General features: G+C 42.4%; 1 protein-coding gene across 2 annotated transcripts; it reads left to right on the top strand.

Annotated features, from left to right (window-relative positions):
* The first annotated feature begins 1,822 nt into the window (after positions 1-1,822).
* Positions 1,823-23,191, top strand: PPP1CC (protein phosphatase 1 catalytic subunit gamma). Of its 2 annotated transcripts, XM_035117740.2 has the most exons (8): positions 1,823-2,127; positions 12,567-12,698; positions 13,682-13,912; positions 15,140-15,244; positions 20,087-20,310; positions 21,007-21,141; positions 21,961-22,021; positions 22,785-23,191. In XM_035117740.2, exons 1-8 carry the CDS (start codon positions 2,073-2,075, stop codon positions 22,796-22,798), a joined length of 957 nt encoding a protein of 318 aa, XP_034973631.1. In that variant the 5' UTR covers positions 1,823-2,072; the 3' UTR covers positions 22,799-23,191. The 2 variants fall into 2 exon arrangements, with proteins under 2 accessions (XP_034973631.1, XP_034973630.1); XM_035117739.2 differs by having other exon boundaries at positions 1,824-2,127; positions 21,961-23,191.
* Positions 23,192-24,575: the final 1,384 nt, after the last annotated feature.

The raw sequence follows: 24,575 nt of genomic DNA on the forward strand, positions 1-24,575 counted from the left end.
ACATGCCCACAACAAAGGACAATACTTCATGCTTCTGCTGAAGTAGAATGTAGTCTACAAAAGCTTATGCCATAATAAGCATTAGTTTTTCAAGTGCCACAAGACTTCCTCTTTCAATCTCTATTGCAATATGGCCCACACTGTGGTTTGTCTACCATGCCCCCCCCAATGTCCCCCTCTTTTTTTGCTATATTTAATTAATTTGAAATGAAGAAGAGTTCTCTAAAGCTTGCTAGTAAAAAAACACAAAAATGCACAATATTAGCAGAAATTGCTTGCAAAAATGTGTGCCTTAATCAAAAACACAAATCGCTGCAAAATGTGGAGAACGGAAGTTGACTGGAAAAATGAGTTACAGGTAGGTAGCAGTGTTGGTCTGCCGTAGTCAAAACAAAATAAAAAATTCCTTCCAGTAGCACCTTAGAGACCAACTAAGTTTGTCATTGGTATGAGCTTTTGGAAAAATGAGAATCTGGAAGGACAACTGCTGGAGCTTTCCATTCCTACTGGGACCTTCTGCTTGGAAAGGTGTTGCTCTAACATTGAGCTGTGATTCAAGTTGGGTTTTTTCAAATAAAATTCATTTAATAAAATAAGTGAAAGTTCACACACTTTCCCTGAAAGTAACTCTCCCCTCCATTCCACAGGGAAGGTTCTCAGAAAGAACTGTAGAAGACTTGTGAAAGCCCTACATTTATAAGCTTTTGTGCTTTGTATTGCTGTGGGTTTGAGGGTAGGAACCCCCTAAACCCAAGAAATCAATAAATGGTAGGATTTTGATTATTTGGGATATGAATAAAAATGCAAGCTGCAGAACTGTCACAGATAAGGAATCCCTGAGCCGGCTTATGCGAACCAGCCTGGCCAGACTAGTGAACAGAAGCTTTTTTATGCTGCGGTTGATAATTAATTTCTTAAATGGAAGGTGGTGGAGCTTTAGTTTTTGATCCAGTTTATTGTAGCTGAGTTTCTTTAAGTCAGGGCTTAGCTCCAGAGCACAAGAGGCAATTAAAAGGACGAGTGTCTCAGTTGGTTAGAGTATGGTGCTGGTAATATCAAAGTCGCAGGTTCGATCCCCATAAGAGACAACTGAATATTTCTGCGTCGCGGGGAGAGTCGGGACTAGATGATGCTCAGGGTCCCTTCCAGCTCTATGGAACTCCCGTATGAGGAAAGGTTACAACTCCTGTAAAATTAAACATCTGGAACGGAGAGAGGGGAAGTGAAGTTTTATGGCCCCAATTTCCAGACACGCACCAAAGTTTCTTGAACCCTAATTTTAGAAATTAAGGCTCTGCTCGCATATGAGCAAGTGTCACATCGTGCCCCAAGAGCTGTCTGTGCTGGCTTAATGTGAAAGGCTTAGAAAATAAACAACAGAACTCTGCGCATGTTCAAGGGTGCTCTTTCCTCGCCACATTTTAAGGCTGAAAGCACTTAGTGACCGCTTTCCCCTTCTCTGTCTCTCTTTTCGGGGCGGATTTCCTTTCTTCTTTTTAGCCCCCAAATGCCCTTCAGCCTTTGAGGGGAAGAAAGAAAGGACGAGCGAAGAACCGCATCTCATCCCGCCCGCCCCCCACCGGTTGCGATTTTCTTTCCGCGGAAGGATTTGAGCGCGCGAGCGAGAGAAACGAGGTTCTGCGAGAGACAGCGCGCGCAAACGGCCCAGCAAGCCGAAGGGAAGCGCTGCTGCTGCTGCTGCTGCTGCTGCGCGGGACTCCTTCCTCAATCTTCCCGCCCTTGCCTGGAAAGAAGTTCCCGGCCGCAGCTTCCTCTCGTATCCCTGCGCGTCCGAAGGAGGCGGCTCCTTGTGAGGGGAGGGGGGAAAGGCGGCCATTTTGTTCGCCCGCCGACGCTGTTTGCGGCATCTCCTCCTCCTCTACCTCCGGAACGAGGGACCGACCGACCGAGCGAGCTGGGTTGGGGGGCGGGAAAGCGAGAGAGGGAGGAAGGGGGCGCGCGCGGTAGGCATTAAGGAGAAGGAAGGAGCCAGCTCGGGAGCGGGGGAAGGGCCGCGCGGGTCGACCCGGCCGGCTCCGGCTTCGCTCCCTCGCCCCGGCCGCTGAGAGGCGATGGCGGATATTGACAAGCTCAACATCGACAGCATCATCCAACGGCTGCTGGAGGGTGAGCGAGGAGGGCGGCTTGAGGGAACGGAGCGGCGGTGTGTGTGTGTGTGGGGGGGAAGGATAGGGATGTACAATGAGGCTGGATTGAGGGGGAGGGCGGCTTCCTTGGGGGGCTTCCGCCGCCCTCTGGGGTCGCTGCCGCGATTTGGGGAGGGGGCGGCAAACCATTAAAAGGGGAGGGGTTGTCCACAGGCTTGGTGGGGGGAGGAGGAGGAGCAGCAGCGAGGGGGGGAGGGAGGCCGTTTTATTTTATTTATTATTATCCCACACTTTATCCAAAACAGTGCTTATTTAAATTTTAAAATACAAACATACAGGCCTACGAACAAAAAATACAAATACGAATTTGCATTATCCCACCCTTTAGTTACAAAACAAAAAAACCCCACTGACTATAGCGCTCCACATGACGGTTCTTGGTAATAATAGTCGCAAATAGTAATACAATAAATGAAGCATAATAGCGTGGCTTGTGTGTGCGCGCGCGCACCGCTGTTCGCCTTCTCTCCGCTTCTCGTTTCAGGCACTTCTGGGGCGCTTCTCCCTTCCTCCCGTATCTGCGGAGGGTGCAATTGGGGGGGGGGCGTTGTTGTGTTTGGGGGAGATGGTCGCTTACGAGACCCGAAGGTGTGGAGGCCAAGGGAAGGGGGTTATCTAAGGTGTCTTTGGGGGGCTTTTGTATGTTCGGCGGGTGCCCACCAAAAATGAGGGACGTTTCTGGAGGGGGGTTGTACTGGTGCATGGACGTGCATGCCTTTATGTTTATATTTAGGTATATTTTATTTAGGTATATTTATTTATTAATATTTAGGTATGCGTGTGACTTTATTCATTTACAGTACAGGTACCGTATTTGCTGCATCTAAATGGTGCTGCTGCTTTTGCCACAAAAAAAGAAGGAAGAAGACAGGAGTGACGGGTAGGAAGGAGGATGCTGTAATGGTTTTGTGTGTGTGTAATATATATTTTGAATATGGGGTGCGTGGATTATTTGAGAGAGGACTCTTAACAATACAGAGGTGTGTGTGTGTGTGTTTGAATATGGGGTGTATGGATACACAAAGGTCAAAGTGGTATAGAGAGGATTCCCCCCCCCTGCTCCCAAACGTTTAACTCTTTTTTGGGGGTAGTAAAGGTGTTGCTTGAGAAGAGTAGGGGTTTTGGAGGCCCTTGACAGGCTCCGCTTGGGGGGGGGATGAGTATTTGGAGTGGAATTGGGGGTGGGCTCCCAATATTTATTTGCACTGGGGTTTCCTGTAGGGAGGGGGCAGGTAGGTTGCAGAGGAGCAGTGAGATTGAGGAACATTATTGAGAGCGGAATTTGGGGTTGCTTGCCTGTGAAAAAGTGTTCCCATAAGGTGGATGGGTCGAGTAAGGGGGTGCTGTTGAGGGCAGGGTGGGGAGAAGCTGCTGAACCTGATTAGGAATGATTTTTTTTATTGCAGTGGGCTTTTTTTTAAAAAAAGTGCCCCTTTGTGGTTCTGTGAGGAGGTGAGGTGAGGTTAAGAGTTTCAGCTAGAGGAAAGGGAAGTAGTAATTAATGTGGGTGGGGAAAGGCTATGTGGAGGATGGTAAGAGACCCCCTCACATATGCATCAGGGTATCTGAAATCCCATAGCCCTCCGCTCATCTCAATTCTGACTTTGTCTTTGGACTCTCCTGAGTTGCTTTGGCAGGGAAGGAGGCAAGACTAAAGGGTCCACATCCAAGATGGAGGGTCCGGAAGGTGCTTTGTTTATGCTTCAGTGATCTCTTTTCAGATTACAACAGTCTCTTCCTCAGTTGTTCTTGTACACTGCGTGTGGCTGTGTGTGCACACACATATAACTTAAAGATAGGTGGGAGTGCACACAATTCTGATACATTAGATGTGCATGCAGTGGTTTATTCCGATGTTTTTCATAGGGTAAGTGCATAAGTAGTAGGTTGGCCATTTTTCATTGTTTTGCCCTCTGCTTAGCAAAGTGGAGTCTTACTTCTGTAGTACAGTAAGAGAAATCAGAGTGTTGGTTTAGTTTCCCTCCCCACGCTGCATGACTGCTGGCCTGGGGAATCATGAGGGCATTAAAACATTGCTCACCCTCCTATGGCAGTCTGTTGTGGCCATTATTGTGGCAAGGGTGAAGCTTGCAAACAAATTAAAAATTTAATCCTTGTAGCAGCATGAACATTCGGCTGCTCTAAAGACATGATTGCGGGCCACATGGATGTCTGCTCATTTGAACATTTTCATCTGTCTGACCTTGGTGCTGGGGTTGTTTCTGATATGCCATGTTCCCTAAATCTTAGTGCATATTTCAATTTCTAGGTTTCGTTAAATGTGCGTATAAATCTTGGCTGAGGTGAAGAGTTGTGAAGTAGCTGGTGACAAATTATCCTTGTAGCAGCAAGCAATATCACATTTAGCTAGGGAGGGAGGCTGCACTAATCTAGCTTTGAGTCTATCCAGGACTTATACTTGAAGAGTTCAATCAGGGAATTAACTTTTCATTTGATGCAAAGTAATCTGCAGCAATGTGGTCTGAGCTAAATTTAAGGGATATGTCTTGCTGTAGTCACTCACCTCACTTCATCATCCCTTCCAGTTTTTAAAGATACCTTTTAAAAAGTCTTTCTCATTTATTTTAGTATAGCTGTGGAAAGTGATAGGATTTGTGAATGTAGGATATTTGGGATTGGATAAAATAGAATGTTACTAGAGGGATTGCTTCCATTGGTTTGGTGTTAGTCCTTTTTTCACCACTTTGATTTAATTAAAAATATAATTTATCATGTCTCCATCAATAAGCTTAAATTTAAGATGCCAACGATATTGATTTAATGTAGATTGATTTCTCAGTAATTTCAGTGTTAAATTTCTTGCTGCATAAACTTTGAAAAGTTTGTGTAGAAATAACTCTAGGAGCCAAGCAGGGCACATCAACATCTATTAGAAGATAATATAAATTGTGACGGAGAGAATTTTTGAAACATTTCCACTTGGAATTGATACTTAAAAGTAGCTAATCTGCTTCTGCAGATAATAGCACTGGTTCCTGTGTTGGCTAGCTCAGCCCCAATGAAAGTGAGCCTTCAAAGGGGTTAATGTTGTAAGACATATTTGGTTGATTTGTGTATTGGCTAGTGCAGTTTCTTAACTGTATATTTATACCCAGCTCTTCCTCAAAGAGCTTGGGTTACTTTGCATGTGGTCTCCCAATCTTTTTCCTCACTGTTAATTGGTGAGAATTGTGTAATTGTTCAAGGTCTAAAAAGAACATCTCCTTGACTAATAATTGACACAATCAACAAGGAAGTAAGTTTAAAATTGCCAGAGAAATTGTTATCACAAAAGGTAAGAGACAATAGTAAGATCATAGAATCATAGAGTTGGGAGAGATCCTGAGGATCATCTAGTCCAACCTTCTGCAATGCAGGAATCTCAACTGAAGCATCCATGACAAATGCTTACCCAGCCTCTTCTTTGGACCCTCCAAGGAAGGAGAGAGTCCACAACCCTCCTGAGGGAATCCATTCCATTGTCAAACAGCTTTAACTTAAAGTTCTTCCTGGTGTTTAGTCAGAATCTCCTTTCTTGTACTGTAACTTGAAGCCATTGGTTTGAGTCCTATCCTCCAGAGCAGGAGAAAACAAGCATGCTCCATTTTCCATGTGGCAGCCTGTAAGATATTTGAAGATGGCTATCATATCTCCTCTCATTCTCATCTTTTCCAGGCTAAACATGCCCAGCTCCTTCAATCATTCCTCATAAGGCTTGGTTTCCAGATCCTTGATTATCTTGGTAGCCCTCCTCTGCATACGTTCCAGCTTGTCAATATCCTCCTTAAATTGTGGTGCCCAGAACTGGACACTATACTTCTGTTGATGCAGCCAAGAATATCATTAGATTTTTATTATTATTTTGTTGCTGCTGCATCGCACTGTTGACCCACATTAAGTTTATGGTCTACTAAGTCCCCTAGAGCCTTTTCACATGTACTGTTAGTAAGCCCGATGTCCCCCATCTTGAATCGGTGCATCTGGTTCTTCCTGCCTAAGTGCAGAACCTTCCATTTGTCCCTATTGAATTTCATTTTTTTGGTTTGGCCCCAGTTCTCCAATCTATAAAAATCATCTTGAATCCCAATTCTGTCTTCAGCTGCATTAGCTACCCTTCCCAGTTTGGTGTCATCTGCAAATTGGATGAGCATCCCCTCAATTCCTTCTTCCAATTCATTTATAAAGACATTTAAAATTGACCCAGGACAGAACCCTGTGGCACCCCACTTGTCACTTTTTCCCTGGATGATGAGAAACTATTAATGAGCACTGTTTGGGTTTGGTCAGTCAACCAGCTACAAATCTACCTAACAGTTACCTCGTTCAACCCACATTTTACCAGCTTCCTTACAAGAATACAATGGGGAATTTTGTTAGAAGTCTTCCTGAAATCAAGATAAACTTATGTCCACAGCATTCCCCTGATGTACCAAACCTGCAATTTTATCAAAAAAGGAAATGAGATTCGTCTGGCATGACATGTCTTAGTAATCACAGCATCTTTTTGTAAGTGCTCACAGACCAACTGTTGAATTATCTGTTTTGGGTCCTTTCCTGGTATTAAGGTCAAGCTGACAGGTCTGTAGCTACCTAGGTCTTCTTTTTGAAGATGGGGACAACATTTGCCCACCTGCAGTCTGTAGGGAACTCACCTGTTCTCCAGGAATTGTCAAATATTATAGACAGAGGCTGTGAGATTACATCTGCAAACTATTTTGGTACCCTTGGGTGCAGTTCATCAGGCCCTGGAAATCAACACTTGTATGCTACTGCTACTACAGTTTGGCACAGATGTAGAGGAAAACCATAGTTTCATGCTGCAGCAGGAGTGGCTAGCCTGTGACCCTTAAGATGTTGTTGAATTATAGGTTTCATAATCCCTGGCCATTGACCATTCTGGTTGGGGCTAATGCAAGTTGTAGCTCAGCAACATCTGGAGGACCATAGGTTACCTACCCCAATTCTGTGGAAACATGCTGTTGCCGGGTATTTTGTCTTTGGTGCCCACAGCAGATTCTTAGATTTCTAAATGCAGCAGCCCTGTGCCCCAAGAAAGTTTGGGGACCCTGGTTTAAAACTAAAAGCAGAAACTTTCAATCTCCTGGTAGGCATTATGAGGAAGAAGTTATTGTAAAGAGAAATTCTATCATTTCTGGATTAAGCCAGAGTGTACAAAGTGCTTTATGGTCATTTCTCATCCACTCCACTATACAGAAATTCCATTTTGCAATTGGGTAGCTGCTGGATCTGAGAGGGAATAATTTGCCCATGAATACTGGTCATTTCATGGCTGTATTGAAACTTCAAACTCTCTGATCATCTAAGTTCCAAGACATTAGCCCCTACTTTTCTAAGCACAATTCAAAGTGTTGGTGTTGACCTTTAAAGCCCTAAACAGCCTCAACCAAGTATAACTGAAGGAGCGTCTCCCCCTCCCCCCATCATTCTGCCTGGACACTGAGGTCCAACGCCGAGGGCCTTCTGGCAGTTCCCTCACTCTTGAGAAGCAAAGCTACAGGGAACCAGGCAGAGGGCCTTCTCGGTAGTGGTGCCCACCCTGTGGAATGCCCTCCCATCAGATGTCAAAGAGATAAATAACTACCTGACATTTAGAAGACATCTGAAGACAGCCCTGTTCAGGGAAGTTTTTAATGTGTGACATTTTAATGTATTTTAATTTCTGCTGGAAGCCGCCCAGAGTGGCTGTGGAGACCCAGCCAGATGGGCGGGGTACAAATTATTATTATTACAATATTATTATTAATATTATTATTACTTCAGTATTCATAGGTAGTTGGGGATCTATTAGCAAGCAGTACTGGCCACTTTTCTATAGAACTGGAAAGTCTTGTAAATGCCTATTAAGACCAATGCAAATGCTGGCTAGCTTTTTCATTTATTATCAAAGATTAAAATATTCTTTTGGTCCTGTCAACAAATAAGACATAATGGCCTAGTTGTGATATAACTAGAAATTATAGTTTCCCATTATGAGAATGATCCTGCATGATGACATTTTGGCTTGTATATGTTCCCATGCCTGTCATGCATGAGGAGAGTAGGGCTGGGTAATATCTGGTTTTCAGTAAAGTGATATATCGCCAGTAAAGTGATATATCATGATATACTGATATCACTATGTCTGAAATAAGGATGGAGCTATGTAAGGCATTGTGGCGTCATGATTTTCCCTGCATTGTGATTTTTGCCGGCACCTGCTCTTGTAATTTGCTGCCCCCCACATGAGGCAGTGGTGAGCTGAGCTGGCAGAATTGACAGGGGCTGCATGAATCAAGAGAAACATTGGCTGGCTTCACAGTTTCCCCCCATGAAAAATCATTGTGATTTTTGCATAGCACACATATAATGATTTGCGATATACTGTATTGCCAGGTCAAAAAATATGAAATGGTATGGATGATATAGACTTCAAACCAGTTTTGGACAATATATTGCCCAGCCCTAGAGGAGAGATTAACTGTAGTTCCTTGTTATTTCCTAACTCAAGGACCTATGGTTTCTTCTAACTATAATTAACTAATTGCAATTTATTGATGAAGTTCTGTCAGGTCTTATTTTCTATTAGGTCACATAGATGGCTGACTCTAGTATTCAAGGTGGGGCTACTGTTTTTTTGTTTTTTTGTTTGTCTTCATGAGATCTGAAGGAAGATATTAAGCATGCAAATATTTCCCATATATATCTCTTTCAGTATTTGTTTGCTTCATGGAGAATTTCCTTAAAGCTCAAAATGGTTTCTGCAAAAATCACAGAAAGTGACTAAATCAGTTTGCTTTTAGGAGGGGAAGCGTTGAATTGACAAGACTGTCCAAGACTGCACTTTCCAAACCCTTGATGTACACAGTGAACACTGTTGCAGTTAAGCTGGTTTACAACATGAAGGCTTATTTTAGAATAGTAAAGTTACTTTAGAACACTACAGAAAGCAAAAAGTTGTGGAGAAGGAGTGAATTCAGGTATCAACTCTTGTACAATGTTACATAATGACCACTAGTGATAGTTGTGTGGGAGATGACATTAAGTATCAGCTGAGCTCATGAATAGGGTGTCTCCTCTCTCTGCAAGTAGCCTTACTCTGTAACCCCTCGTTTAGAGGTTAGATCAGCATGACTTCTATCACAGCATCTTTTTTGTGGGATTCCCTGCCTTGGGAGGTCTGCCTCCCTTGTGCCATTAAGTAAACAACTCCATTTCTGAAAACGTCACCCCCCCCCTTCAGACCATATGATGGTTTGATGTTTATACATATCAACAATACAACACCTATCAGGGTATTCATAGAAAAAACGCTAATTTCTAAATGATGGTTCACTAAGTTGCAGCAGCTTCTTATGAGATATACTGTTCAATGATCCCTTGCAAATAGTTGAGCCCCAGCTATTTTGTTCTTACAGATCAAATTTATGATGACACTTTAAATCTCTGGGTACAGGATATTCAGGGAGTGGGAATTTATTTACACAAAGCAAAGTTTGGCAGAACAGTGTTGCTTCTTGGTTGGACCAAGAAGAAATCCCTTAATTTGTTAATATTGAAGGAATGTCTGTTTACAAGAGGTTCATACACTACTGACAAACTAAACTTAGATATATATTTTCAGATCTAGTGCTAACTTGAAATTTTCAACAAGTGCATGTAAATGTCAAATATGAAGGACGGTAGCAAGGGCTGCAATGTTATAGCAACTTTAATTGGTTAGATTAATTAACAATATATAATTGACTTAAAATATGATTAACTGAGAAGCATTTTTAAAGCATTTGAGAATTCTGAACAGACAAATCACATTGCAAAATATATTAGATGCGGGTGGCGCTGTGGTCTAAACCACAGAGCCTAGGGCTTGCCGATCAGATCAGAAAGTCAGCGGTTGCTCTGTCCCAGTTCCTGCCCACCTAGCAGTTCGAAAACACATCAAAGTGCAAGTAGATAAATAGGTACCGTTCCAGTGGGAAGGTAAACAGTGTTTCCATGCACTGCTCTGGTTTGCCAGAAGCGGCTTAGTCATGCTGGCCACATGACCCAGAAGCTGTACGCCGGCTCCCTTGGCCAGTAAAGTGAGATGAGCGCCGCAACCCCAGAGTCGTCCGCGACTGGACCTAACGGTCAGGGGTCCCTTTACCTTTACCTGCTAGAAGTACACGATATTGTAGTATGTTGTCTGAAGCTGGTATGACATTCAGATTGTGATACTGGTTTCAGACTTTGAGCTGACAATACAGTAGTTGCTTTTAGTAATTCCTGAAATCAACAAAAATGTCTGAAATTTCAGTGCTTGAAACATTTATGCTATTTTTGCAACGTGTGCAAATTCTGCATGCTTTCTAGAGGTAATCTCTTCTCATTTTAAGTCATACCACTTTCAGAGATCTTGGTCATACTTCTTATTTATTGGGTGATTAAAGTAGCAAGTTGGAACCTGGCTTGTAGGCTATATTGTCCAGCTTCTCTTTGAGGACATCTAGTAAGGGAGAGCTTATAGGAAATGACTAGAATTCCGAATGGTATCAAATGCAGATTGCTATTCTAGGATACATTCCTTTTCATCCCTGCCTGGCCAAACTTCTCTGCTTGTGAGAATATAAGCTGAGGCAGTGGCAGAAGCTTCTGTTTCACAGATGATGCTGAATAGTTTTGCCTTCAGGCCTTTGGTTCCCTCTTTAAGAGCATTACTACAGTACAAGTGTATCGTTTCTAAAATGCTTGGTCTGTTTTCTGTCTATAGAAACTTTTAACACGGTAACACCCTTCAGTTTACTGTTTAAAAGCATATAATGTAATTATCAGTGGGTCATTTCTATAAACTCTGTTGCTGGTGGACACTTTGCATTTGAGGCTGCTTACTTATACTGTACAGTGGTACCTCTGGTTAAGAACTTAATTCGTTCTGGAGGTCCGTTCTTAACCTGAAACTGTTCTTAACCTGAAGCGCCACTTTAGCTAATGGGGCCTCCTGCTGCTGCCGCGTTGCCAGAGCAAAATTTCTGTTCTCATCCTGAAGCAAAGTTCTTAACCCAAGGTACTATTTCTGGGTTAGCGGAATCTGTAACCTGAAGCATCTGTAACCAGAGGTACCACTGTATTTCCAGTTGTGGAATCTCACCAGACGAAAAATGGGAGGAGAGAAGTTTTCAAATTCCTCTTGGTTTTGAATTAAGATATTCAACTTTTGCACCTCTTCCCTTCCATGTAATTAAGAATACTGGGACCGCAGCTTACATGGGGGTTTTGTTCCTGGGGGTTGCATGCAAAGGCAAAATTTTGTGGGGCTATCCGAGATCCTGTGAAATCTCAGGCTTGCAAGAACCTCCAGAGCCCAGTAAGCAAGAGTCTGCTGCTCCTTTTCTATTTATGTAACTAATGGTGATAACTTGGAATCCTTTGCTTTGTCAACTGACGGCAACTTGGAAGTTGTATGCAGGCAGTGTCTGAAAATCCCCAGGTGTGTTTTGCAACTGGTGCAGGTCCAATTGTAACCACATGGAGATCTTTAGATGCCTGGTTGGCAACGGATATCTCCATTTGGCTGACCCCTCCAGCTTGCTTAAGCAGGTATGCAAAAGAGCTTATTCAATTTATAGCCTACCTTTTCCTCCAAGGAGTACATGGTTTCCCCCCTTCTCAGTTAATCCCTACAACAACCTTATGAGGTAGGTTAAGAGGTTGTGACTGGCCCAAGGGCATCTAGTGATCTTCATGACTGAGTAGGGATTTGAATCCTGATCTCCCAGGTCCTAGTCGGACACTGTAACCACAACACCACACTGGCTTCCTAGAGAGTACTTCTGTGAGGCAGCTATATAAATTAGGTAGGTGAATAAAAATGGGGGGAGCAGAATATCACTTGGAGAAGGATCTGAAATTTTTCCTTAAAGCTTGAATTTGTTGTATTCTAGATAGTTTTATTTGATGTTTTAATGCATTGTAAACAACTTGCTTTTTTAAAATATAAAGCAGTAGAGAAATGAAATGAGTAATAACAATAATAATAATAAATGTCATTCCCAAAAAAAGGGCACTTATAATCCTTGTATCTGTATCCTAAATGTTTCACCAGCATAAAATACATTGGTGCAGCCTATATATGAAGTATTTGTTTCCTGGACCACTAGAATTTAGGAACAACACATATTTAATAGGCAGTGTTTTCATTATTTGCCTGTTAATCCCAGCAGTGGGAAAACTTCCCTAAGCTTCAATCGAAATCTGCTTGGTAATCATGAGTCTTCTCTGTAAGAGTTCAGAATATATTTCAAGACCCAAAATTGGTCATTTCCATTTATTGTAAATAATCTCTTTTATGTGTTTAATGATGATTGAGTTGAAACTCAGTAGATCTCATTTGCTAAACATGACCATCCTTTTTTTCTTTCACAGTAAGAGGGTCAAAACCCGGTAAAAATGTGCAACTTCAAGAGAACGAAATAAGAGGATTATGCTTGAAATCTCGAGAAATCTTTCTCAGTCAACCCATTCTCTTAGAACTTGAAGCACCACTTAAAATATGTGGTAAGCATTGAGATTTGTTGACTCCAACTATCCTTTTTTTAATGAACTGATGATGATGTGGCACAACTTCTTAGGTGGTAATTTCACCATCTCTGAAGATGGCAAATCCATTAAAATATTGCTGTCAAAGTACTCTTGCCATCCTATGCAAATCATGGTACTTGAGGGAAAAAGTAGAATTGATTTGCAAAGAATTCTGAAGGGAAACTTCTTCAAGTAGACAGAATAAAGAGGACACAAATCCCAGAAAGAGGAAGCTTTCTCCATCACCCCAGTGGAGATTTAATTTTAGGTTATGGATACAGGAAACGACCGATTACCTGGGGGTTATGTTCCTGACCCCTGCGCACATTGGTGGAGCATGCATAAGCCCACTTCACCACATTATTCCACCGCCCTTTTACACCCCCTTTTCCAACCACTTCCTCATTGCTGTGACGCACATGGGCGCGCATCAGTTGGTTGTTGCCTGTATCAGTGTTAGTAATATCCATAACCATTTGTATACTAAAAAGTGGTGACCCATTTTTCTTCATCATTGTATGATTCTGTAAGATGGAGCAGAAGGCATTGCTTTTCACAAGAAGTCAAAGTAAGTTGTGTTAGATACTGCTTAATGCAAAAGATTTAAGATTAAACTGGACTTGCTTAGTCGGAATTAATAACAAGTGAAATTTTCACTTCAAGCCAGCTTTAATTTTTAGGACTGGCTTTGCAGTGCTTCTAATCTCACAGATCACAAATGATAGTGTGAAGGTTTGTACTTTGGAGAAAACAATGGCACATTCAATTGAACATCTCTTGCAAAAACACCAATGAATGGAATAGGAATTGCTAATTGGAGGAAACTTACCATTACATACGCTTTATTTTCTTAATGTTGTGTAACAATTCTTATTCTTTAAAGTGAGTATATTAGCATGCATTTGCTTTAATGAGCCAAACTCTCAAACCATATCAATGCCATTTGGTTTTGTTTTCAGGTGACATCCATGGACAATACTATGATTTACTTCGACTCTTTGAATATGGAGGTTTCCCACCAGAAAGCAACTATCTATTTCTTGGTGACTATGTTGATAGAGGGAAACAATCTTTAGAAACAATTTGTCTTTTACTGGCCTACAAGATAAAGTACCCAGAGAATTTTTTCCTCCTTAGAGGGAACCATGAATGTGCCAGCATTAATAGAATTTATGGCTTCTACGATGAATGTAAGTACTTCTGGTGCTGTCTTTTGAGACTTGGGAAAGTGATTCATAGTGTAAATGTCACTATTTTTACAATAAAATAACCTCTGGGTTTGGAGTGAGTTGCTTATTAATCACAATACTGACTTGCCTAGTTAAGATACTTTTCTATCATTTTAGCAGGTGAAGTTTAGCCTTGTTGTTCTTCCTTTGCTTTCTTTAGAAGAGAAAGGTGCAACTACAGTCCGGTCTTCACCAAGTCACTGCTCTGCCAGCCTCCACTTCAGTGTTAAATTAAGCTCATATTTATAATGTTAACTTTTTCATTTTGAGTTTGCAAGTACAAGTACTTGAACCCATTCCTCCTTGAGTGGGCACTAAGAAGCCTCTGGGTGGTGTTGTCTTACTCCAGTTGCTGGACTGGATGTGAACTCCTCCCCTTCCTTGGAGGGCAGTTCATTATCTGCCTTGCTTGAAGATAAGACATACCTTGTTACTGCTCTTCTGGTCCTTTAATAATCAATTGATTGGTTAAAAGCAAGCCTGATTGAATTGCATGCCTTTTTTTTGTTCATGGCGGTTAAGTACAACAGGGATGCTCCATGCCATGACACAATGTGTAATCTCTGTTTTTTTTTGTTGCACTTTCTGGAATTGACTATAAATTCAGTTTCTGGCTGTTCCATTTGGTGATATAAAAGTATATTGAAAAATATACTTACTTGTTTTCAGGACTTTACGAATGAGATAGTCTGCTTTTCTTATAGCCTCTGTCACTTGCTTGTATTCAGGGGTGCACTACCTCTGAACACAGGTGACGTTTGTCATCAGGGCTTTTAGCTGTTGGTAGCTGCCATTAATTTGTGTCACAAGCTTATTTAAAGCCGTCCAAGCCAGTGACCACACTGTGGCTTGTGGAATGAGCGCCATACATTAATTATGCGCTGTGTGAAGTAGTGCGTTTCTGTGGTCTGTCCTGAGCTTCTTGCCAGTTTATTTCTGGAGCAGGTATTATGACGGGGGGGGGGATCCTCAAGGGTTTGAGATACCCCTGTGTTTGGGTTTTAGCAGGTACAGAGAACAGTTCCTCTCTGCCAACACAGACTAGGACCTTAATGTTCCATCACGTAAACAATGATTAAGCAGATCAAAGATACAAAAATGTAAATGCAGGTCTCCTTGTCCTCCCTATTCTCTTCATCTGCCACTGTTATATACCAAGTGAGTTCATGTACTGAAATATCTCCCTAGGTAAAAGAAGATACAACATCAAGCTGTGGAAAACCTTTACAGACTGCTTTAATTGTTTACCAATTGCAGCCATTGTGGATGAGAAAATATTCTGCTGTCATGGAGGTAAGTTGATACAGTATATGATTTACAAAGTGATACTTGCTTATGCCTTACTACTGACCATCTTGGAGAGCCACTCAGACCCATGCAGTGGCGTGGCAGCTGGGTACACTTGCCCCAGGCCTAAGAGGATTAAGCTGGCCAGGAGGCCTTGCCAGGCACCAACTTCCTTTTTTGTTTGAGTTTATAACCTTATTCTATCAAGATTCCTGCCCCAGGCCTCAGACAAGCTCTGTGCAGGCCTGGAGCCACTTTCTATGTATTGCAGGGCTCTGCGTTTATTTCTGTCTATCTAAAGCACAGGTTGAGCACACTGCAAAATTTCACAGCGAATGTCAATTGAGATAATGGTTTCTAACTCTTACCAGGTTTTTGGTGTAACAGTGTATTGAAGAATGTTTGTCCAAGCAGCCTGGGTGTTTTTTATTCATACCTTTGTTTGCATAGACAGGGGTCAGCAACCTTTTCCAGCAGTGGGCCAGTCCACCATCCCTCAGACCATGTGGGGGGATGAACGAATTCCTATGCCCCACAAATAACCCAGAGATGCATTTTAAATAAAAGGACACATTCTACTCAGGCAAAAACACCAGACAGGCCCCACAAATAACCCAGAAATGCATTTTAAATAAAAGGACACATTCTACTCAGGTAAAAACACACTGATTCCCGGAGCGTCCAGGGACCTGATTGAGAAGGCGATTGGGCCGCATCTGGCCCCCGAGCCTTAGGTTGCCTACCCTGGCATAGAGGAACACCTGCAAATTACTTTGACCGAGTGTGATATAGGAAAGAGTTGTTGGTCTGAATATAGTTCCCTCCCCCATACCATTTGAACTGCAGTCATGACAATGAATCACCAGAACAGCGAATCTGGTGACGGGAAGTAACCCTGTATGCATTTGGTGACTCCACCATTAGAGTGAAGTGACTATAGGGACGTGGGTGCTCCAGCTCATGTGTTACTGTAGTGATGGCTGTAGTGATGGGGTTAATTGATAATCTGAAACAGAATGAGAAGTAGACCTTTACTGAAAAGGCCTGATTTTGCAACTGCCGGAACTCTTCCACTGAAATATGATGCTATAAATGCATGCTATCTGCTTGTGGGTAATTGCATAAAGGTAAAGGGACCCCTGACCATTAGGTCTAGTCGTGACCGACTCTGGGGTTGCGGTGCTCATCTCACGTTATTGACCAAGGGAGCCGGTGTACAGCTTCCAGGTCATGTGGCCAGCATGACAAAGCTGCTTCTGGCAAACCAGAGCAGCGCACGGAAACACTGTTTACCTTCCCGCTTAGAGCGGTACCTATTTATCTACTTGCGCTTTGGCGTGCTTTCAAACTGCTTGGCTGGGAGGAGCTGGGACCAAGCAACGGGAGCTCACCCCGTCGCAGGGATTCGAACCACCGACCTTCTGATCAGCAAGCCCTGGGCTCTGGTTTAACCCACAGCGCCACCCGCGTCCCTTGGGTAATTGCATACTTGTAGGTAATTGTAGGTTATCTGGACAGTTCCCAGTGCAATGTTATAAAAATACTTGTGTTATACTAACCTAGCATATCCTGGCCCATTTTTGATTTAAATATTTAGCCTTGCCATTCCTGAACTATAAGCAACTGCAGTATGCTTACACAGACAAAAACATCAGGGTTGCAATACTAGGCATTGAATTGGGAGGCTACATCTGAACAGATGTGAGGACAAATATTATGACCTTGCAGAAAGGCCAGATCATACCTCTTTAATTTGAGGCAGCTGCTTTAAACCAATAAAATGTCCTATTTTTGAGCAGCTTAGATAATAGTGACTGTGATGGGCAGCTTGCTCTGGAGATGGCTGGTGTGAGGGGAAGGATTAAGCCTGTAGCCTTCCTTGCTCCTTCATTCACAGCCTACTGGAAAAGAGATGGAGTTTTTAGCACTGAGTTCCATCTTGAAGAAGTTTATCTTTTTGTGCCAATCAACCCTATGCTGTGTAACCCCTCCAAGCCAAATTCCAATGTATAATGGGGTGATAATATGTCCCAAACAAAGCTGTGTGTGGTGTTGAAAAAGGGACACTGAAATCCATTTTCTTGGATCAGTTCTTGTTTGAAAAACCATGGGACATTTTTCTTGCTCCAGTATGTTAACATTGATTGCAACGAAAAGTACCCTATCGCAAAAAATAATAGACTACAGGGACTTTTTATATGCAGAAAGAAAACTAAATTGTATGTTACTGAAATTTGGGAGCATTGTTAATCATTGTGCAGATGACAATATCCTAGTTTATGAAGATCACATTGTAAGACTACTGTGTGAATTGTGAAGTGAAAAGTGCATCCATTTGTCTCACAAACTGTCATGGTAACTGGTTGTAAGATCCTACATGGGAATACTTTAAAGACATTTTACCTCTTTAGGTAAAAAAATGGAAAGCATGCAAAATGTATATTATATAGTGCAACACTCACTCTCTCACATACATACTATTCACCACCTTGATATATTTTATGAAAAGGCATTACAGAAATATTTCTATTAAATAAATATATAGAAGGAGTTTTGGTTTGGTGCTTGTGTAAGAAAAAACACTCACTCTGCAGTACAGGCACCTTCCCACTTACAGAGGGCTATGTTCCTGGGTACCATGCATATGCATGAAATCGTGTGGTTGGAAAAACCCATTTAAAAAGCCAAATTCCACTGAAAAATTTGTCAGGAAGTGGGTGGGATGAAGGAGGAAAGTACTTTGTTTAACAGGATGGATAAAAATAAGGACTGAAAACTGGATCATGGACTTTGGTACTTGCTGGACTGAAAGGGGAAGGCCGAGAACAGGGGGGGGGGAGAATTGGGGATAAGGAGAAAATTTAGAATTGGGAATGTAAAAAGGTGTTAAGAACATGGAAGTTTTTTTGGGGGGGATTGGGGCATGGGAAGAAAAAATATGATGATGAGATAGAAACAAGATTTAGGAGTTATTTAGAAGTATTACAAAAGAGATTGAGGAATAATCTAGGGGACGATTGGGGGTTCCATTCCTCTTGTCGGCCCTCTGCGCGCGGGGAGCTCTTGGTGGCAGGGGGGGCTCCTGGGGCGGGAAGGGCGGGGAGGGAGGGAAGACTCAATTGGAAAAAGAACCATTGTCTCTCCCCTTCTTCCCCCTAGAAACTCTCTGTGGCAGGGGGAGTGCTGGGGGGGGGGAAGAGAGAATGAGAAATGATGTTAGAAGAAAATTTAATAGAAAATAAGGATGTTATTGATATAAGATTGGAGAATTTCGAAAATAGAGTGGGGAATATTACAAGAAAACTGCTCAAATGGTGTTGAAAATGAAAATCAGAAAAGGGGGAGGTAGGGGAAGCCCATAATACAATGTTTTGGAAAAAAGATTTATCCTATTTTATATATATAATTTCTTTGTCTCTTTTTCTTTTTCTTGTGTTTTTCTTTTCTCTTTTTCTTTTTGAGGATTTTTGGTTAAAGTTTAAACAGTTGGGTGGACACTCACCTACTCTCTTCTCACTATCCTAGGACCCCTCGGTGGCAGGGGGGGGTTCCTGGGGTGAGGAGGGAGGGGTGGAGATAAGCCCGATTATAAAATGCACCATCTTCGACTGCACACTGTTCATGGGAATACCTTGTGGCAGGAGGTGTCTCGTGGAGGGTGGGTTAGAAGAAGATGGAAATTATGTACTTAATTGTGTATGTGTTTTTGTTTTGTTAATATGCAAAAAATTAATAAAAATTATTTAAAAATAAAAATAAAAAGCCAAATTCCACTACAACCGCACTCTCCAAACCTCCTTTCTCAAACTTCAACTCTCCATAGGCATCAAAGTTTGGTGCAAAGGCTCCTGGAATTGCTAGCCGTTTTGCCATTATTTTTGAGCTGTTTTTGCCCATTTCCACACGCTTTTGCAGTTTAAATCGATTTATTTATTTATTTCCCAGCACCACACATATATGTGGTTGCACGTGAGTCGAACACGCATTAAGTGAGGAAACACCTGCGCTATGTTGCTTTGGGTACCTGTTTTCACCATGGTGATTCTGTGAAGGAGTCCTCTTCCTGTTAAATTTTCTCATCTAGGACCTCTTTAAATACCCTTGATCTGCCACTTTCTCCTTCCTTCAGATTCCTTCCTCCTTACCCTCAGATCACCACTCTTACACAGCTGTGAACTCTTAGTACTAAGTACTCCAGCTACCCTGTCTTGGGTCTGAGGCGTGTGGATGCCCATACAGGTGTTCTATTCATGGGCATTTCCCCCCATGACTCTTTAGTCTTTTTAAAGTACAGTCATTCATATACATTTGTGTGCTAGTTACAAAGTTATATCCTGTAATTCGCTTTGAGAATCTGAACCTCTTGTCCCATCATCTGTGAGGCATACCAAATCAGATGCTTCCACCTAGCTGGCTCTGCAGGTGGAACATGTTTTATTTTGTCTCTACGGCTGTTTCTTTCCAGCATCATTTATGCACATGTGTCACGACCACTGACACTTCTCGCACAGTACCTAGACACCATGTGATGTCTACAGCCTTCACACCATTCGTGCAAGGCACCATGGGGGCTCCACACCAATCACAAATTCCTATGTTCCTAATCAGCTCTATTGCTACCAGTATCCTTGCCTCGCAGTAGCATGTCCTTGGCATGAGAGGATAGTTCATACCATAAATGGGACATATCTGAGGAATAATTTTGGATTGCACTGGATAGCTTCCTCAAAATAAGCATAGATGAAGTTGCAGTTGGAATGAAGATACTGTCACTGCACAGTGTGTGCATTTGCCGAGTGCCCAGTATGTGAACAAAATGCAAAGCGGTTGCATCTTAATCCCCTGCAGGCTTATCGCCAGACCTCCAATCAATGGAACAAATCCGACGAATTATGCGGCCTACTGATGTGCCAGACCAAGGCCTCCTTTGTGATCTGCTGTGGTCTGACCCTGACAAAGATGTCCTGGGATGGGGAGAAAATGACAGAGGAGTTTCTTTCACATTTGGAGCTGAAGTGGTTGCAAAGTTCCTTCATAAACATGATTTGGACCTTATATGCAGAGCTCATCAGGTAAAGACCAAATGCTAAGAGTTGATCATGGGGAAGGAGCCACCAGCTCCTGGGCCCCAGTGGACATCCCTTGGTCCACCACGCAAGAAACTGGTCAGTGTCTCCTCTTTTTCCCCTCTCCCCTCCCCCTTCAAGTTCACTTGCTTCAGAACGATGCTTGCTTTACGAGTTCCTGGCGTTACTGATCTAGCCTTGTCTCTAAATTGCAGAATGACATGCAGTTTGTGAGGTTAATGTGGTTTTGTAGCTAGAAGAATGAAAGGGTGCTGGAGGCCTGGATTCATAGGCTCAGCCATAGAACTTCCTGCATAGACCACTATGCCGCTGTTCTTCAGTGTCGCATGGTAAAATATTTAGATAAATGCTCAGGTGTGTGTGTGTGTGTATGTGTAAGTGTAAGTAACCTGAGTAATCTTTGCAGCAAGTCAGCAAGGTGGTTATAGATCATCCCAGAATGGGGTGGGGAGCAGGTGAGATTGGGAGTGGTTTACACTAAGATCATGATGACATGGCATAGCTTTGGTAAGATTTGAACCAGGGACCTTTGAGATCACGACTTGGGTTAGCCACAACACCAAAGTGATTCTGCTGCACTAGAAGGAGTGGAAGGAGGATTATAAAAGGTTAGGAGTATTAAAATTATTGCTGTTGTGTGATATTCCCCCCTCAATTAATTGAATTGTCTTTGCTTTAAAGGTGGTTGAGGATGGATATGAGTTCTTTGCAAAAAGGCAACTGGTAACTCTGTTTTCTGCCCCAAATTACTGTGGGGAGTTTGACAATGCGGGTGCCATGATGAGCGTGGATGAGACTCTAATGTGTTCCTTCCAGGTACAGTATATTTTTAGGGTTTAGGTGCCTCATTTCCCCCAATAATGTTGCTTCTTTTCACTTTTAAGCTGGTCTTCCTTAAATTAAACCAGAATCGTAAGCACTAGCTATTTGAAAATGCGTTCCATTTCCTTTAATCTGTGCTGAGGCACCAGCTTGCCATAAAATAAGTAGGACAGCTGTAATCTGTTCCACCTTGAATTGGATTGTCCAAAGAGTCATGGCTCTTCCCTGCTGCCTAATGCTGGTGATCTGAGAGGAGGCATCAAAAATTGCAAGCAGTGGGAGGGAAAGCAGGGTGACATTTATATCCAAGGTGCTGCTGTTGACCTTTATAGCCCTAAATGGATTAGGCCAGAGGTCCCAGGAGCACCTGTTACTGAATGAGCCTTTCCCATCCCGTGGATTGAGATTCTGGTGGCACCCTGCTTAGATACTCTCTTAAGTGAAGAAATGTCTTCCTCTTGGAGCAAGGCTGTTTGGGCAGTAGAATCTGCACTGACATTCCTGAAGACCCTTCTATTCCCTCTTCCCTTTGGGAGTGGAGGGAGTCGTCTTTTCCTACACTGCAATATTTCAGTACGGTGAGGCTGTTTAAGATTATTGCCCTGAAAAATAACTATTTTTGTGTGTACCAAGACTCTGAATGAATGATTCTACAGCTCTTAAGCCACCTAGCCATGCCCATTGGGTGGAAATCACAAAATTATGGGTGTAGAATATATATAACCAGGTTTTGGGCTAACACCAGTAGCCCCCTTCTTCTCTGTTCAACTGCATACAGTGCTTCCATGCTAAGAAAGAACGTTGTCATTCCAGATTTTGAAGCCTGCCGAAAAGAAGAAGCCCAATGCTAGCCGGCCTGTAACACCACCCAGGGGTATGATCACAAAACAAGCAAAGAAATAATCACTCTTGGCCCTGCCTAGTTGGGACTTGTACTATAGTATATAATCATTTTTAAAAAACGGTAACTTGTATCTGTCAGCTTGCTAAGACTAGATTAATGTGTTTGTGGGTGGTTTTTTTTTTTTCATTTTGATGGATGGTGTTTGCTGGTTGTAACAGCAAATGAGACTTTCTCCCTTCTCAAGAAGAGTTTTTTAAAAATTCTTAATGTTCATATGAAGAGAGAGAAAATGCTTTCCCCCCCTTATTGTTCCAGCTGTATACTTCACAGCAACTTATCCTGTCATTCCGGGTAATTGTACAATTGACTCCTTTAACCTGTCCAGACCAGGTGGTGTGTGATGCCTGCTTTTCTTTTAGGACCTAAAGAGGCACTAGTGTGCTACAAGACTAGGAAACTGATTACTGTTGAATTACATATTGTTTATACAAACCACTGTGAATGTCTTTTATTTTATTGTTTTAAAGGGATTGCTTTTTTTCTTGTCATGTACACTAGTTATGTTGCTGTCAGCATTTTGAAACCACCCCCATAACCTTTGCCAGCTTCCCTGGTATGATGTATATTTTAATTCAAGCACACTTCCCTCCCATATACTTCAATACGACAATTAAAGCCATTATTTTAAAGGTTTGTGTCTCTTTTTGTGAAACCAAAGTGCATAGAGAAAACTTGTTGGCACAGCTCATAGGGATGCATTAGCAGTATCTAAGTCAGGTTTTTTCCTCTGCAGGAAGGACGACTTGAACTAGCAGAGAGTAATGCTGTGATCAGCTGGGATGCAGGATTAAAGCCTTTTGATACTTCCCCTATATTCAATGTCGAAGCTTGGTACTGTGCTATTTTAGCCAGTTCAGAAAGCTGTAACGTGTGGAGAGCTGTTCAGAGACTTGCCTGAGAATTAGAATTCCTTTTAGGTTTTTTTTGTTTGTTTGTTTTGTTGCAGCTGAAGACTTATTCCACAAAGTTTAAAAAACAACCAGCTACAACAGTGAACACTGTTCACCTGTTTCTATGAATATAACACAGTATCCTGTGGTGTGTGTGTTTTTTTTAATTAAAAAAACCTAATCTTTTTGAACAGATGACAGTGTACAATACAATGTGGTAAAATGCTTATTAAATGAATAACTTGTTAAATTTTCTCAGTGTCAATTTTATCAGTATTGCATGCATGCAGGGTAGATTGCAACTTTGGGGGGGGAAATGTTTCACAAAGAAGCTTGAGCCTACCATGCTGATGAGTCCTCCTTAAGGAACTGAATTTGAACAGCAGCTGCTCAAAATGACAGGGCAGGATATCACCTCTGAAAAATTCCTGACAGTGGTGACCAACTGGGCCTAACTATTCCTCTTGTGGTTTCCTTGTCGGAAACAGTGAAACCCAGTGCTCCAAGAGAGTAGATTTCAACTGGGTATCTTCTGGGATGAGCATAGATCAGCTTTGCAACAGCTGGTCAGCTTGCAGGCAAAGCTAGATCATAAGGAACTGTACCCAAAGAGTGCCTGTTTCAGAGTGTACTTGGGTTGGATGGGCACAAGATTTAAGAGGCCTCTCTGGTGTCTTAACTGCCCAGCAGATATGCAGGACTTTAACAGGAAGCAAGCAGACTTGGATTGTCAAAGAAGGCTGTCTTGCCTAGGGGACTAATAGTTGTACAGAGTGCGTGTTCATTTCCTTTGTTTCATACAGTGGAAAAGGAAGGAACCAAAACGTACTGCAGACCAGGGCCTTTTTGTTAACACACTTCAAGATGCACTGCAACAAGCAGAAGTGGCAAAGGGCATGCAGAGCTTGTGCCATCAGCTCTTGAGTGAATCATGCCCCAGAAGAAACTGCAAATATGCCCTGTATATTTTAAACACTCTCATTCACTTCAGTTGCATAGGTCAAAAGCGGTGAGGGGAGGAATGGTGTAGCAGGAGCAGAGGAGCCTAGCCAGTGTAACTGTTGGGCTGAGATTCCTTGCTCTCCCCCCCCCCCCATGCTGAAATAAGTGCTTGCATGCTTGACATTGCAGCTCTGTGTTCTCCAGCCTTTCTTGTTTACTGCTGGGTCTTGAGACAGTCAAATCCCTAGTTTCTCCTGAATGGGGTAGGATGGAAAGAGACAACTTTTTCCCAGGCCTTCAAATCTCCAAGAAATGTTAAATCTATAAAATAGTTCATATATATCTAGTTTTTCAAATCCCCAGTTTTCATGAGCTGGAATGGTTGAGAGGAGTCCCAGCAGGGTCTCCTAAAGTTGGCACAATAGGAGCTGGAAATTTTGTTGCCTGAGGCAGAGCAGCAACTTTTGTCACATCAAAGTGCATCGTATCTAAGCCCAGTCAAGTTGTTTTGGCACCCGAAGTAGAAAAGCCCCATCCTTCCCATAATAAATCGTGATTTGCTGTCCTTTCATTATACCCAAAATAAGTTGTCTCGGGTGGCCATCTCAATTTGCCTAATGGCATGGCCAGCCCTAAGGCCAGTGAACTGAAAACACCTGTGTGAATAGTGTGTTCAGACCTGCCTGTGTCGG

Source organism: Zootoca vivipara, chromosome 6 (genome assembly GCF_963506605.1).
Source record: "Zootoca vivipara chromosome 6, rZooViv1.1, whole genome shotgun sequence".
NCBI classification, from domain to species: Eukaryota; Metazoa; Chordata; class Lepidosauria; order Squamata; family Lacertidae; genus Zootoca; species Zootoca vivipara.